We start from the raw sequence: 15849 nt of genomic DNA on the forward strand, positions 1-15849 counted from the left end.
AATATATAAAGCAAGTAAACTTTAAAATTAAGTACCATTTGGATTAAGCTACTTTTCTAAATTTTCTTATGTTCAAGTTGAATGTTTTAAGGTAATAAGACCTTTTAATTAATGCCTCTTTACTTAAAATTGTCGTCTGTAGTATTTTGCTGAGCTTCAGATGACATTCATTTTAACCAGTTCATTATTTTCATCTTTCCCAATTCCCTTATCTTAACTATACAGGGACTCAACTAACTACCCTTGTTATACAGAAAATGTTATGATTAGTGAGCTAATCTTAGCTAAATTTTCATCACTTTATGTTGCTAAGCCTTTACAACAAGTGACTAGCAGGATACCTGCTTGTGTGTGTGTGTGTGTGTATATATATATATATATATATATATATATATAGAGAGAGAGAGAGAGAGAGAGAGAGAGAGAGAGAGAGAGAGAGAGATCTCTATATACATATATGTACTTATATGCTTGTATTTCCAATTTATGAAGTTGATAGGGATTAGGAGAAAACATTTTAGCACTTGATGTTGTTTTTTAAAAGAATCAATACTTTTGTTGAATGTGACTTCTTAATAGCTAGCCATCTGTACTTCAGGGAATCCCTGTGATAAATTTTCTTCCAGCTGCCACCCAAGACCATTTATTTCCTCTATGTATTAAGCACTTTTGTGATTGATAAGTCTTTAGTTCTTATGAAGTACTGATCTTTAAGGAAATAAAAAGTGGAAGTATTTCAATCTCTAGAGCCTGAGGTTTTGTTTTTACCTCTTGGAGCAGTACTCAAATTATCAATGAATTTATTGTATCTTCCAATTTGAATCTAAAATATATGATTTCTACAGTTAATGTATACTTGCTCCAAAAAATGGTATGTTCATTTAATATCATATGGAAATTGTTTTTGGAGGTTTTTATATTTTCTTCTGTACCAAATATTGACCTTTTATTGAAAATAGTTTTCCTCAGGCTAACATCTTTATTTTCCTAAAGTCCATATCTTTAGAGCAGTTACCTTTGTGTGAGCAGACTGAGTCTTTTCCAGTCTTTCTCCCCGCTCTGTTATGGACTGATTTATATCATTGAGGCAAAAAAGCAAAATAATAATATATTAGTCGTAATCCATCATTGTGCCAAAGTAGGAATGGTGAACAGAAGCAATATTTATTAAAGTAACTTGCAGGTTTATCCTAAGAGAACCGCCTTCTCTGTAATACATTGTACTGGTGGGAAAATAAAACCCAGGCTCATTTTATGTAGGGAATAGTTGTGGGTGGGGAAGAGTTTCTAGTACAATCTAAAGCCTTCTTCTACTCCTACATGTATATGGCATTTAGGAATTTTAAGAGTTAAAAGTTGTCTTTTTATCTACCACCTCCATTTTTAAAAATTAAGGACAAATCCACATTCAGTATTAAAAGTTTTTTTGAATTATCTTAAGATTAATGCACTAACATAGCAAAACACTGACCTTCCTTCTGTAACCATTGTAGGGATTCTGACTTCTCTGACTACTAGCCTGCACAAAGGTCTAGAGTAAGGAATTACTCAGGTAAGGGTATGCGTTCTGGCAAAGAAAAATTTACTGATTTAGGTCTGCATGTTATCTGAAATAGTATATTATCCTGAATCCAGAAATGATAACTTTTAATGTCCACTATTAAAACATTATCTCTGGATCACTAACTTTCCACTCTGTGGAATCTACAGCAAATAATCCTAACCACATCTTCTAATAGCTTTACATGAATAGCTTTTCTGTGAAGTCTTCAGATTCAGCCATTTAAATTTTTTTTTGCTATGTAATTTTATATCTGACCTCAAACCATAAAAATCTTAGAACCTATCTTTTTTAAAGTAGGTTTACTTTTCCAAAATAAAACTGTAGTAGTCGGTTTGTTTAAAGTGTTTCACTATGATCATATTTCAGATTGATAAATATGCATCTTTGTCATGTCTCATTGAAGCTATCAACAATGTTGATGAGATTCCATTCAAGGTTCTTCCTAGTGTCAAGAATAATCTTGACTTAAAATTAACTTAAAATTAAAAAAAAATTTTTAAAAAGTAATTTAAAATTCTGAATTAATTAGAGTCTATAAGGGGAGAATAATTACAGGTTCAGATCTCTATATAATTACTATCTATAACAAAAATAATCCCATGGACTAGGAAAAAAATCATTAGTACAACATTGTCAATCTGACTATAACAAGTTATCCATAATGAATAATCCTTTATATAAAAAAATACCCATTTGGTTCCCTGGCTGTACAGTAGCTATTTTACATCAAAACTCTATGATCTTAGTTGCATTTAAGGTAGAATAGAGAACAAAAGAATTGAGCTATGACTGTACTATTTATGCATCAACTGTTTTGTTATAAAACAGTAAATGATCCGTTATTCTGATCTCAGGGAAACCATATTTATTCCTAAGAGGAATAAAATATATCTATTCCTAAGAGGAATAAAATATATCTAAACTTTAAAATCACAATTGAAAACAATGAAGCTTATTGATACAAATTAAGTAATATTTATTGGAATTTTATACTTGTGTATATTTGTGTTCTTTTTCTTATCATTATATCCTGAGAAAGAGTGAGTTTCATCTTTATATAAATTTGTTCATGGGAAAGCAATTATTCCTGACAATATCCTTAACATTAAAAAAATCATTTTATGGAAGGAGAAGGGCAGGTTTTGAGTCATAATCTTCTTCTAACAAAGGAACATATTGTTATTTTCCTCCTTGGAGATTTTTAAAGAAACAGGTGAGACAGTTTTAAATGTGTACTCAGTATTTCAACATCTTTTTTCAAAAGCTATGATAATGCAATGCATTAAGAAGAATAGTGTATAATATGAATGTAAAGATAGGAAGTACCAGTTTGTAAGGAATTTCAAATATTAAACAGAATTTATATTTGATCTTGGAGGTAATAAGTAACTACTGGAATACATTGAATTAGGGAATTGGAGAAAATAAGAGACTTATATTTTAGAGAAGTCACTTAAGAGGTTATATGTATTAGAGTTAAGGAAAAGCTTATGATATAGATAGCAATTAAGCTAATGTATAATATTAGCAAAAAAGGCATAAGGACCTAAACTAGGGTAGTTAAAACATAGTAATGGAAATAAGATGGGAAACTGATTGGCTTTGAAGGATGTTCTCCAGAGTCAGGCAGAATCCAAGGTTGTGAATGTGAATGACTGAAAAAATACTGGTATATCCACTGAGTCTGAAATAGTTTGATGACCAGTTTAAAATGTCCAGTCCTGACTATACTCTGATCCAATGACCCCAACCTTCTTGCTATATCTCATACAAGACATCTTCTGACTGCATTTTCAGTGGCTAGCTCCCATGGAATTCTCTTCCTCATCTCTTACTTTCCGTAAGGCTTTCTTCAAGCCCCAAATAAAAAACCACAAGAAGCCTTTTCTGATCCTTCTTAATGCTATGCTTGCTAAATGGCTCTCTTCTGTTGATATTTCCCCCAGTTTATTTTGCATATTGTTTTGTGCATAATTATTTGCTTCTTATCTCCTAGATTGTGAGTTCCTTGATAGTAGGAACTGTTTTGTTGCTAGGTTTGAGGAGTTATTATTTTTTGCCTTTCTTTTATCCCTACCACAGTTCTAGGCACATAGTAGATAATTGTAAATACTTCTTAACTTGACACTAGAGCTAAGGACAGAGACACTATCGCTGAGTTATAGATCTTGCAGTAATTTGCAAAAAATGTAAACTGAACTCACAAAAACTTGTGAGGTAAGCAGATGAATAGTGAAGAAAAATAGTTGTATACTCACATTTCTGAGTATGATATGGACAGTGAATCAAGCAAAGGAGACCGAAGAATAGTTGGGCAGGTAGAAGATATAGGAGAACAATGTTCTGAAAACCTAAATATCTAGAAGGAAGAACTGGTCACTAGTATCACATTCTAGAAAGAAGTTAAGAAGAATGAGAATTGAGAAGAGGCCTTTAGATTGGGAAGTCTCCACACCCACATGAGCAACAAGAGGAAGAACTAGACGTTTTATTCTAATGTGCATGACCTCTCTAAAACAGAAATTATGTACCAAAAATAAAGCAACTTCAGCAGCTTCATTGCCTAAGCCACTTAGAATCCAGAATAATTTTTTGAAAGTACAAAAACCTATGAACTCACACTCACTGACCTTGAACTCATTCAGCACCCCTCCCCTACTTACTTTACTATTAGCATTGAGGCTGCCCTAGCAGACCCAGAGATCCAAATGGGCTTACAGTCTTGCATTTGTTCCTTTCCATGCATAAAGATACCCAGCTCCAGGCTGAAGAAGTCTGGCCAGGCCAGATTAAAATAAATATATGGTGGCACAATTTTAAAAAAATTGGCATAATAGAAAAATTGGAATCTGCAATGACAAATCTCACCAAAGAAACAAAAAAGAGAACAATAGAATGGGAATGCAAATTTACACAAGGACACTCTAGAAGAAAAGAACCAAAAGACATTAAAAGAAAATAGGCTCATGCTACAAGCAAAGGATACTAATCTCAAAGACAGGTTGTGTAGAGACAACATAAGGATCATAGTGTCTTTGAGAAGAATAATACGTCAGATCAAAAAAAATCTTAACATATAATTCAGGAAATGAATACCGGAACTTTTAAAACATGGAATATAAAATATCATTTAAAAAAATTCAGATAGGGGCAGTTAGGTGGCACAGTGGATAGAGCACCAGCCTTGAATTCAGGAGGACTCGAGTTCAAATGTGGTCTCAGACACTTAACACTTCCTAGCTGTGTGACCCTGGGCAAATCACTTAACCCCAGCTTGGGGGGGGGGGGGGGAAGAATTCAGATAAACTTCAGAAAAAAAAAATTCCCCAAATTCAAGACATAAGGTGGTTAAAATTTAACAGTTCAGTACAGAAAAGAAGTTCAAGCAAATGGGGAGAAGGATTTTCAAAGATCTAGAAAAGGAAATTCAAATGACACAAACCATTTGCACCCAGTAGAAGGTGTAGGAATGAATAGACTCTGGAGGAAGAGCCATGGAATTTAGGATGCAGTCCCAGGTGATATCCCTTGCAAATCTGAGCTTGATTATAAATGAAAAAAGGTAAACAATCAATAAAAAGATACATTTGAAACACTTTTAAAGAAAACTATGTTTAAAGAGATTGTTTGTATCCAAAATACCCCAAACAAAAATGTAAGAGTGAATAAATACGTATAGCAGCCAAGAACAGTAATAGAATAAGGGATACCAGAGCAGCTGGTAATAAACTTCTTTCTAAATTTATACAAGAAGACAAGGGTGAAGGCAGAGAAGTCCAGTGGAGATAAATGTGTAGAGGCAGACCCAGGACATTATGGACAGTACTTGGAAATACCCTGTCTACAGGTGAATCAGTTTTTTTGTGTGTGGGATTATGTTACATTTTGGGAGAGTTCACAAAGGAGAGGCAGAGGGATAGAAAGGAGTGGATGAAGTGCCTAAATCAAATCAAATGAGGGAAAGGTGACTCTTATGGTTTCAAAAACAAAAAAACCTATAGGGGAATAGGCGGGAAAGAGAGAGACAAGTAGGAGGAGGCCTGGCTTTGATGGTGGGAGGGATTTTCTTTGATGACTACTCCTATAGGTAGAGAGGCATGATATTGGGAAGGGAGATAGAGGCCTAGCATTGGGTGTGGCCTAGAGATTTGGGTGTTTGAAAATTCTACTCTCTATTAGAGAACTGGAATTCCTGGGGGGCATTTGGCACCTTGGGAGGGGAGAAAAACATGAACTCAAAGAGATTTTGAGGCAAATGTAAGCAAGATCAGTGGTAGTTTGCATAATCCAGGATTGAAGGAGGAAGCTATCATGGGGCAGACTCCTTGCTGCCACATAGAGGAATTGACCTTATTCTGGAAGTCCAAAAGAGGATCCACTGGGCAAAGTCTTGGCAGTGTCAGAAACCATCTAAGAGGGAATGCCTAGAATGGATACCTCAGAAATTTTGATTGCATGAAAAATACAGGAAAAGAAAAGAGAGACCAGATAAGTATAGAGGTCATGAATCAGAAAATGAGGATCTAGAGTAAACAGGATAGATAATAAGGTAAGAAAAATCTTTTGGGGGGAAGAAAAGTGACAGATTGCATGGGGAAACAAAGTCCCTACAATATGTTGCTTACATGAAAAACATTTCAAAAACAAAAGATGAAATGAAGGAATGGAGAAAAAATGACTATATATGAAATAAATCCAAAAAAACCCAAGAGTTACAATTGTATTATCTGACAAAGCAAAAACAAAACATTCAAAAAATATAAAAGGATAAAGGAACCATGAACAACAATTTAGTATCAGTTTAAAAAAAAAAAAAACTTTTAGTTGTACAGTCATTTTGGTCATATCTGACTCTTCATGACCCCAATTGGGGTTCTCTTGGCAAAAATATTGGAGTAGTTTGTCATTTCCTACTTTAGCTCATTTTACAGATGAGGGAACTGAGGCAAACAAGGTCAAGTGATTTGCCCAGGTTTACACAGCTAATAAGTGTCTTAGACCAAATTTGAACTCAGGTCCTCCTGAATATAGACCTGGCAGTGTGCCACCTTGCTCTAAAATCCTTAGCAATGATAAAAGGAATGATAAAGGAAATATCTGAGCTATAAGAAGACAGGCAGTAAAATAGTAGTGACAAGAAGCTTCAATATTCCTCAGTTTTGGATATGTGAAACTGAAAAAATTGTTGGAGAAAGTAAGATTAAAAGACTTAGAGAATGTTGTAACGAAGTAGCAAGCATACACATCAAACAGACCTTCACAGACCATAATGTAATATAAATAGGAATTGGTTCTAGGACCATAAACAAAGAAGATACAGATCTAAATGGAGATTTTACTATGAGATCTCAAGTATTGCTTAGGTCAGAAAAACAAATCATGGAAATACTTAACAACAATGTAAAAGGAAAGTGATTAAACAACATATTTTTGAATGCAGCTAAAGCAGTCCCAAGGAGGAGGTAGGGGAGGATTACAGCCTTACAAACAAACATTAACAAAATAGCAAAAAATGATTAATAAGCTTAATATAAATTTCTTAAAATGAGAATGCCATCAAACCTGAAATAAGCACAAAAGAGGATATTAAAACAGAGGGGAAACAAATAAATTGGAATCAAAAACCCCCATAAAAATAATAAACCTAAAAGTTGTTTTTTTGAAAGGACTAATTTATTTATTTATTTGTTTGTTTGTTTTCCTGAGGCTGGGGTTAAGTGACTTTCCCAGGGTCACACAGCTAGGAAGTATTAAGTGTCTGAGGCCAGATTTGAACTTGGGTCCTCCTGAATTCAGGGCTGTGCCACCTAGCTGTCCCCAAAGGACTAATTTAAAGGCTAATTTGATTTTAGAGCAGAAAATCAAATAAAATAGCAAATTAGCAAGATCAATAACAAAACAGAAAGAAAAATAATCAGCATACAAATTATATGCTAACAAAACTGAGAACATCAAAAAAACAGAGAAATGCCTTAAAAAAAATACAAACTAACCAAACTAACAGACAACTATTTAAAGATCCTAACCAAATCGCAGAAAAGAAAATATCTGGTTGTAAAGGAATTACCAAAGGAAAAACTCCTTATCCTAGTAAATTCACAGAAAAAGTCCATAAAATTCTTAAAAGTACTAATACTAGTAAGTTCTCAAAAATTGGAACTAACTGGTGAATCATCATAAAGTTTCTCCGTACCAATCCAGAATACCAAGGAAGTGCTTCTTAGATAACTATACTCATTCCCATTTTTCTCCATGTCAATGATTTCCAGTTTATCCTACCATGAAAGTATGATTAAAATTGATGTATTAATTCTAAAGCCTATATCATTTTACCGTGTCATGAATCAAAAAAACAAAAACAATTTAGACAATTACTATAACCTCTTTTAATCTTAAAAATCTTAGAAAAAATTTGACCAAAGTGTTATATCTTTTATGGCTGTAACATTTGCTGTTACTTCATAAATTTGATAGTGCCTTTTCAGTACTTTTTTTTTCTCTTAAAAATACTGTTCTTACAATTTACTCACAGTCACAAGGTTACTGTGCTATAAAAGCCATAGACATGTACTTCTGAAAATTTTAAGTCAAAAAAATAATTTTGTTTTCATTTAGTTCCACCAGAATAACTTTAATAAAATGACAGTTTGTTGTTTCTCACTATTCTTTCATTTTTCTTTTATCAGCTCACATTTGATATGTTCTTTTCTCTAAATTGTAATCGTTCTCTGTGAGCAGATTTCTTAGGGAGCTTCTGGAGGCAGCCTTAGTTTCAGTTCAGTTCAGTAATCCAAATGCAACCAGGAGTTAAAGTCCAAATCCCTTATTTTCTCCTTCCAAGTCTTGTCTCCTTCCTTGGGCCGGGTTAGCTTTCTTGGAGGCCTCTCTCTTTCCTTGGTTACCAGAGAGCTCTTTCCTAATCTCTCCAGCCAGCTTCAGCCTCTTGTTCTCCCAATGTCTCCAGCCAGCACAAAGGTGGAAGTTAGAAATAAATCTTGACTCTGAATCTCCTAGAGTGTGGGATTGTGGGTTTTCTGCCTTGTGAACCTCCCAGAAGTCAATCCTAGTTCTGAATCTCCTTGAAGTCCATAAGCAGGCTTTTCCTTTAGACTTGTGAATCTTCTGGACTTGCAAATCTCCTCACTGAATCCTGCCTCTCCTCCCAGTGGGCTTGTCCTTTTATATGCTGTCTAATGTTCGAACCAATGATTGAACTCCTTTAAAAGTGTGAACTAAGTACATAAGCACATAAGTATTTTGTTTCAAGTTCTGGCCCATAACATCTCCTTGTAGGATCAGATCAATCATACTGAATTAGATAATTATTGTCTCTATTCATCCAGTGACTTAGCACCTTTAAGAATCCTAACATTGAATTTTAATTTAAGTTTTAAGAAGAATCCATTTGGTGGTTTGTCCTTGGCTTTAGGCTATCTCCACAGAATAGAACCTTTGGGCTACTTACTTTTGAGTCTTAACCTTTAGCAGTTTGAACTAATCAAAGGAAAGACTTATCCTTCCTACCAGAAGAACTCTTATCTTCTTTTGTGTGCAGTTTGCAAAAGAGGAATAAAAAAGATCACTGAAGATATTGCCAGTGAGATTATAACCCCATATCCTCAAAATGACTTTTTTTCATCCATTCAGGAGGAAAGTAGTTCTCTATTTATTCTTTTTGACTTTCTACTTTCCTCATCTGTTTAACTTATTTAGTTTATATGTAATCTGATTTCTGAACAACTGTTGTTCACTTAAGGTAGCCTAAAAGATATAGGACTATTATCTTTCATTCCATCAGAGAGTGAAAATAAATGTGAAATTATTTGAGCAGAGAGTTGGCCTCTTTTGATTTCGGTTCCCCAAAGGAAAAATGCCTGCATAATTATTAATGCTTTTTAATACAGACAAAGGAAATAAAACACCCAGTTGATTACCTCTATTGTAGTTTTACCAAGGGAATACTTTCCACAATGGTACAAGTATAATAAATCTTTTCATTATGTGATTTTTTTTTTTTAGACAGTCTTAACTGAGCAAAGTTTGGAGAATGTAATTTCTCAATTTTGTTTAATCTTATCTATATGAAGAAAGTGGAAAATTTATCTTTCAAGATTTTATATGACCATGTTTATATTTATTTGTGCACAACTAATAGGTTTTTTTTAAGTGAACAAAAAAGTCATTTGCCATAGAATTGTGGCTCCTGAAAAGCAAACCTTTAAAAAAATTAACTCTACATATTCTTTAGAGAAAATAGAACATGTATGCAATTATTATATTATTTTCCAAAAGAAATCTCTCAACATAAGTGAATGAATGTAGCCTTTACTAAGCACTTACTGTGGACAAAGTACAATGCTAGGTGCTGGGGTTACAAAAAGAAAAGTACAACCTTCCTCTCAAGGAGCTTCAACCTGGAAGACAACATATGAAAGACTTCAGCTATAAATCAGAAAGATCCCACAGTCCTTAAGGTTAAATAGCAACACAGTTGATATTTGATGTCGTTTCTATTGTTAAAAACATTAATTTCTGAAGTTGAACCAGTTGCTAGCACCAAGGATTCTGGTGAAAAGAACTTGCTTTTCTGAGTATACCATAAATGTGGCATTAGTACCTGTGGGAGCAGTTGCCAAAGTGCATCTCCAGTGTGATTTTTTTCCCCAGAATGATAACCGTGTACACTGGTTAGAATAGAATTCTATTTAAGTAACAATAGAAGAATTGCTATTTGAAAGTCTCTTGGGTAGTAGTCCTGAGCTGTGTTACAGGCTGAGAGGAGACATGCTGCCTCTCTTTCCCTGCGCCCTACTGCTTTTTGAGGCAGGATTGTCTGCCCAGTATCCGTTCATGGACAGAGATGGCCCCTTCACTGAAGTTGCATCCTCAGATGATGGCAGTGAGGGCTAGGAGAACTGGTAGTATAGGAAGCAATCTCAGAGCTCTGCATGATGGTGGCAGTGAATAATAATGCTGCTGTGGTGATAAGTAACATGGCCCTTTCTCCATAATATCTCCCTTCAACAATGGCAATGGGAGTTGGTTGGTAAGTAGATTTAATGGTTTGTGGCACTTGGTGGAATATTGTAAAGTCCAGGCTAGCTCTCTGCAGGACCTCGGGGGTAGCCTGAGTCCTTGGTCTTAGTGGAGGAGTGAAGGAGGCAGAAGGGCCATGTGGCTGGTTAAAAATGGAGTCTGGAATATGGGATCTTCCCTTGTGTCTGTGACTAAGAGAATTTTGAGTCTGAAGCTCCCTTAAATACTCCAATAGGATTACATCACTACCTCACACTGAATTTGCACAACTGTAGAACATTACATCACCATATTACCCTAAGTATATGCCAACTAGATTGATTACATCATTAAAATTCATTAAGTATGTGCTTAGAGAACTATTATCTCATATTGAGTAGGTACTTAACTATAAATATCCTGCTGTCCTAGATTTTAAAACACCTTTTCAAAGTTCCTGCTCTCTACAGAATATATGTATAATATAATATTTTAATATATAATTATTAATATAATAATTATATAATTAATATAATAATATTATATATAATAGCACTTGTTTGCCTTCTCAGAAGAGAGATTAGTTCATTCAGTATAACATCAAACTGACTTGCGATATTAAATGAAGACAGCTGCAGTCATCTATTGAAATATAGGGTTAAGAGGAAAATCATCGTGATTTGGCTGCCTTCAGTCATTCATTTAATAAACATTTTTAAGCACCTGTGATGTGTCAAGCACTGTGCTAAGCACTGGGGATATAAAGGGGGGGGGAGGGATTTCTATCCTCCAGGAGTTCACAGTCTAATATCTGAGGCAACAAACAAACATATACAAACAAGCTTTATCCCCAGGATAAATAAGAAAAGGGGATTTGCTTTATGTAAGGTTGGGTAAGGCTTCCTAATAAAAGAAAGGAATTTAGTTAGGGCTTAAAGAAAACCAAGAAAGCCATTATCTAGAGATGAGGAGGGAGAACATTCTAGGTATGGGGGACAAAGAAAAAGGCCAAAGCTAAGAGAGAGTGTTGTTCACCAAACTGGAGCATACAGAAGACCAGTATCTCTAGATCAAAGAGTTAAATGGCAAGGCATAGTTACATGGCCTGGAAGGGATGAGAGGACTAGGTTGTAAAGGAGCTTTAACATCAAAAGGGATTTTCTACTTGGTCCTGGAGACAATAAAGAACCACTGAAACTTGGTGTGGTTGTTGGGAGTGTTGTAAGAGGTGTAACATGATCAGACTTCCTCTTTGGGAAAATCACTTTGGCTGAATGGAGGCTGGATTAGGGTGGGTAAAAACATGCCAGCAAGTTCAGGTCTGGGTGCTGACAGCGTCAGAGAAAAGGAGCCCCATTGCAGAGATGCTGCCAAGGTGAAATTGACAGACCTTTGCAAAAGACTGGAGGTAAGGGTGAGAAATGGTGAGGAATCCAGTAGGATTCAGGTTGTGAGCCTAAGGGACTGGGAAGGTATTAATGCTCTCCACAGTGATGGTGAATGGGGACAGGAGAGGGAGATGTGCTTTAGAGATAATGAGTTCAGCTTTGGACATCCAGTTCCAGATGTCTGAAAGGCAGTTGAGGATGCAGTATTCAAGGTCACCAGACTGGGACAGTATAGGTAGATTTGAGAATCATTAGTATAGAGATAGTAATAAAATCCGTAGAAGCTGATGTGACTATGAAATGAAGGATTATAGAGGGAGAAGAGGGCCCCAAGACAAGAACCCTGTGGGACACCTGTGATCAAAGGGTGGGATTTGGAAGAAAATTCCAGCAACGGAAATGCAGAAAAATCAGTCAAATAATATTAGAGTATCAGAAGAGAATCAGCAGTATCAAAGTGTTGGGGAGAAAATGCCAGTGGATTTGGCAATTAAGATATCACTGGTAAATTTAGAGAAAGTAGTTTCTGTGGAATAATGTCAGAAGGGATTATATAAGGGAAAGTGGAGGCTCCTGTTGTGGTTACCTTTACCTTGGCTGTACTGTGCCTAGCTTCCTTCAAAAATCTTTATATTATTTTTAAAATCATACTTTTTTTTACATTGCAATTACATATTTTTTTTAATTTGGAAATTTCTCTTAGAACATATTATAGAAAGTTTTCTGCATATCTTTACTTCATTCCACTGTTACAAGTTGGAAGTATTGTTTGAGTGTATAGTATTGCTGTTAATATTCCTTTTGTTATTTTCAGAACTTAGCACATGTTTCCATTATACTATTTAATATTTAATCACTGAGTATTTATTACACACCTGCCATGTATATATAAGATACAGAGCTTAGCACTGGAAGCACAAAGACAGAAATGAAATATCCCTTCCTTCAAAAATCTTTATATTATTTTTAAAATCATACTTTTTAACATTATAATTACATATTTTTTAAAATTTGGAAACTTCTCTTAGAGCATATTAGAGAAAATTTTCTGCATATCTTTACTTCATTCCACTGTCACAAGTTGGAAGTATTGTTTGACTGTATAGTATTGCTGTTAATATTCCTTTTGCTATTTTCAGAACTTAGTACATTTCCATTAATACTTTTTTTTTTCTAATTCTTTAATGGCAGCAAAGATGAAAAGAATAAATTGTAGTCATAACTTTAAATACTCTTAAAAAGTATTTTACTTAGCCGAAACACATCTGCCTAGGCAGTGTCTGTAGTTTAAAAAAAAAAAAAAAAGTCAGCAGCATTTTTTAACCCTGCATATTCAGTACTGTGAACTAAATCCCTTTGGGATATAATTGGATAACATTGCTGATAACTGACATTTTATTTTTAGACTATAAAACACAGCCAAATTCCTATGGCCAAAGTTTTATGATTGTCATGAGAACATTTTCCCCCGATACTTTGGTGCTAGATGACCTTTTCAACTGTCCTACTAAAAATTGCTTTTACCTGCCTTCATCAGGGTGGCAATTACAAACTAAATGCTTCTGATTGATAAATAAAGACTTTATAAATGTATTCTTATGAGGACAAGGATTTATTTTGATCATCTGGCATTCTTTGGCATATACATATTACTTTATAAACTTTGTACTTTTATCTCCAGTGCCTCCCACAATTCCTATTTGGCACATGTAAATGCTTATTGAAAACATTTTTTTTTCCCAGTGGACCTCTGATTTATTAGTTTAGGGAGCTGCTATGAAACTTAAAGAGTTGCTTGGGGCACTAAAAGCTTAAACTATTTGCCTAGGTCATTGACAGCGAGTGATATGTGAGAAGTGGAAGTTAAACTCATTCTCTACCATGCTGCATCATTTATGTCACATGTGTATATTATATGTTCCCCTTGTGCCAACTATAGCCTGTAACTGTACTCTTAGAAAGAAAATGACAAATAAGTGAAGAAAAAACACACAATGATAAATTGAAAAACAACATTTTTTAATGGAAAAATATTTTTTTAAATGTTCCTACTAAAAATGTGTGTTTTATAAGCTAATGCATATAATTATTTTCAATAAATAATTGTGCCTTTCAAAAAGATCTCATTTTAGGACATGTATTTGAATCTTTTTCTAATAGTACATCTTTATCTAAAACAGTAAATAGTCACATTACAAGTCATCTATTTCTTGATCAAATTATATCTGTACTAAGTCTAATCCTAATAATTTATGAAATATAGGAGTGCTTGAAAAACTGTAAACTATGTTTTAAGTTCTCTATAATTAAGCACAGTTAACCAAATAAACTTCCTAAAGAAACAACTAAAACATGGTTATCACTTAAAAAAAAAAAAAGTGAAATTTGTGTTCAGGATTTTTGTGTTGTTGTGTATGCTATTTTTCAGAACTGGTTTGGAGAACAGGATGATAGATCTTGTTATCACTATGTTTAGAAGAGGTCTAGAGCATCTGGGAGGCACAGTAGAAAAAATGGTGGTCCTGAAGTCAGACCTAAAATCAAATTCAACCTCTGGCACTTACTAGCTATCTTTGGGCAAGTCACATAATCTCTGCCTTGATTTTATCACCTTTAAAATAGTAGTGATAGCACTTACCTTCCAGGGTTGTTAAGAGGATCAAATTAAATAGTTGTAAAGAGATGGCACAGTGCTTAGCACATAGTAAGTGCTTAGTAAATGCTTGCTTTCCCCTTTGTACTGAATCTCCAAAGAAATAAATGAATCATGATTAGAAGGTCATTAAGGAAAAAATATATCTGAGGTATAGGGAACAGTGTGAAGAAAGTTTGAAGCTGAAAATTAAAGAACTACATAAATAATAGCAATTGCTAACTTTTATATGGCACTTATTAAAACATCTCAGTTGATAAAGAAACTTGATAAATTCAGGAAAACATTTCAATGATTTTGTATAGGGTCACATAGCTAGTCAAAGTGTCTGAGGAAGGTTTTGAACCCAGACCTACCTGACTCTTAAGTCTATCCACTGCACCTCCTTGCTGCCTATTAGGATATAAAGACAGTGATAGATTTTTGAGAGAGAGAAAATAAGAGAAAAGAAGTAAAATCCAACTGAATCTGATTGTAGGAGTCTTAAAACTGTAGAAACTCAGCATCCTCTTTGTACAGTCAGTTGGGCCTGATGGACTTTTTGGTAAACATAAAACTATTTGGCCTAAGAGTAGAATCTGTTCTGCCTAGGACCCTTAGAACTAGGATGATCCTGGGCATCTAGGTCACATCTCCTAGGTAGATCTCAACTGGTAACTTGGTTATTGAAAAAATACTATTTTTATAATCTTGACAATTGAATGAGTTATTATTTCTATGACTCAAGCTGTTAAATCAGAAGTAAATGCAAATATTTAACAAATACCTTCATGCTATAAAGGTAACAAATATATAACAGGAGGAATAGATATAGGAAAAAAAAATTTATTTTTCTTGGGCTAATGGATCCCCCTAACATTTCATCTAGATTATAGGGCATAAGAAAAATTTGTCATAGACATAATCTTTTTAATCACTGTCCAAAGTTATGGCAAAAATATGAAAAATAAGCACAATTGGGGTTTGCAAGAGATGTCATGTTTTCAAGGTTAACATTATTTCAAAGACAGACTTGCCAAAAAAAAGTATTCACTTACTATATATATACACAAATGCTAGAGAATGGAAAAGACCCTATTACCACCTTAGAACAATTAAACACAAAAAGATTATCGAAATTATCCTTCTTAGTAAAAGTGTAGTTTCCCAACATAATTATTTTTCCAAGTACTTATTCTGTCATTCAAATATGGTATGATGAGCTCTATTCCAGAACCCCTGTCTTCATT

The 15849-nt window shown here is 34.3% G+C and overlaps 1 protein-coding gene across 4 annotated transcripts in view; it reads left to right on the forward strand.

Moving 5' to 3' along the window:
- PPP2R3B (protein phosphatase 2 regulatory subunit B''beta) overlaps positions 1-15849 on the forward strand; it is a 96777-nt gene that overhangs the window by 76591 nt on the left and 4337 nt on the right. For 2 of the 4 annotated variants that reach the window (XM_074300262.1, XM_074300264.1), the window contains exon 13: positions 1494-1552. The exons of the other annotated variants lie outside the window; for them this stretch is intronic. In XM_074300262.1, the coding sequence (XP_074156363.1) occupies positions 1494-1518 (25 nt within the window). In that variant the 3' untranslated portion in view covers positions 1519-1552. The remainder of the gene's footprint in view (positions 1-1493; positions 1553-15849) is intronic. 4 annotated transcript variants of the gene reach the window in all.

This window comes from Sminthopsis crassicaudata, chromosome 3 (genome assembly GCF_048593235.1).
Source record: "Sminthopsis crassicaudata isolate SCR6 chromosome 3, ASM4859323v1, whole genome shotgun sequence".
NCBI classification, from domain to species: Eukaryota; Metazoa; Chordata; class Mammalia; order Dasyuromorphia; family Dasyuridae; genus Sminthopsis; species Sminthopsis crassicaudata.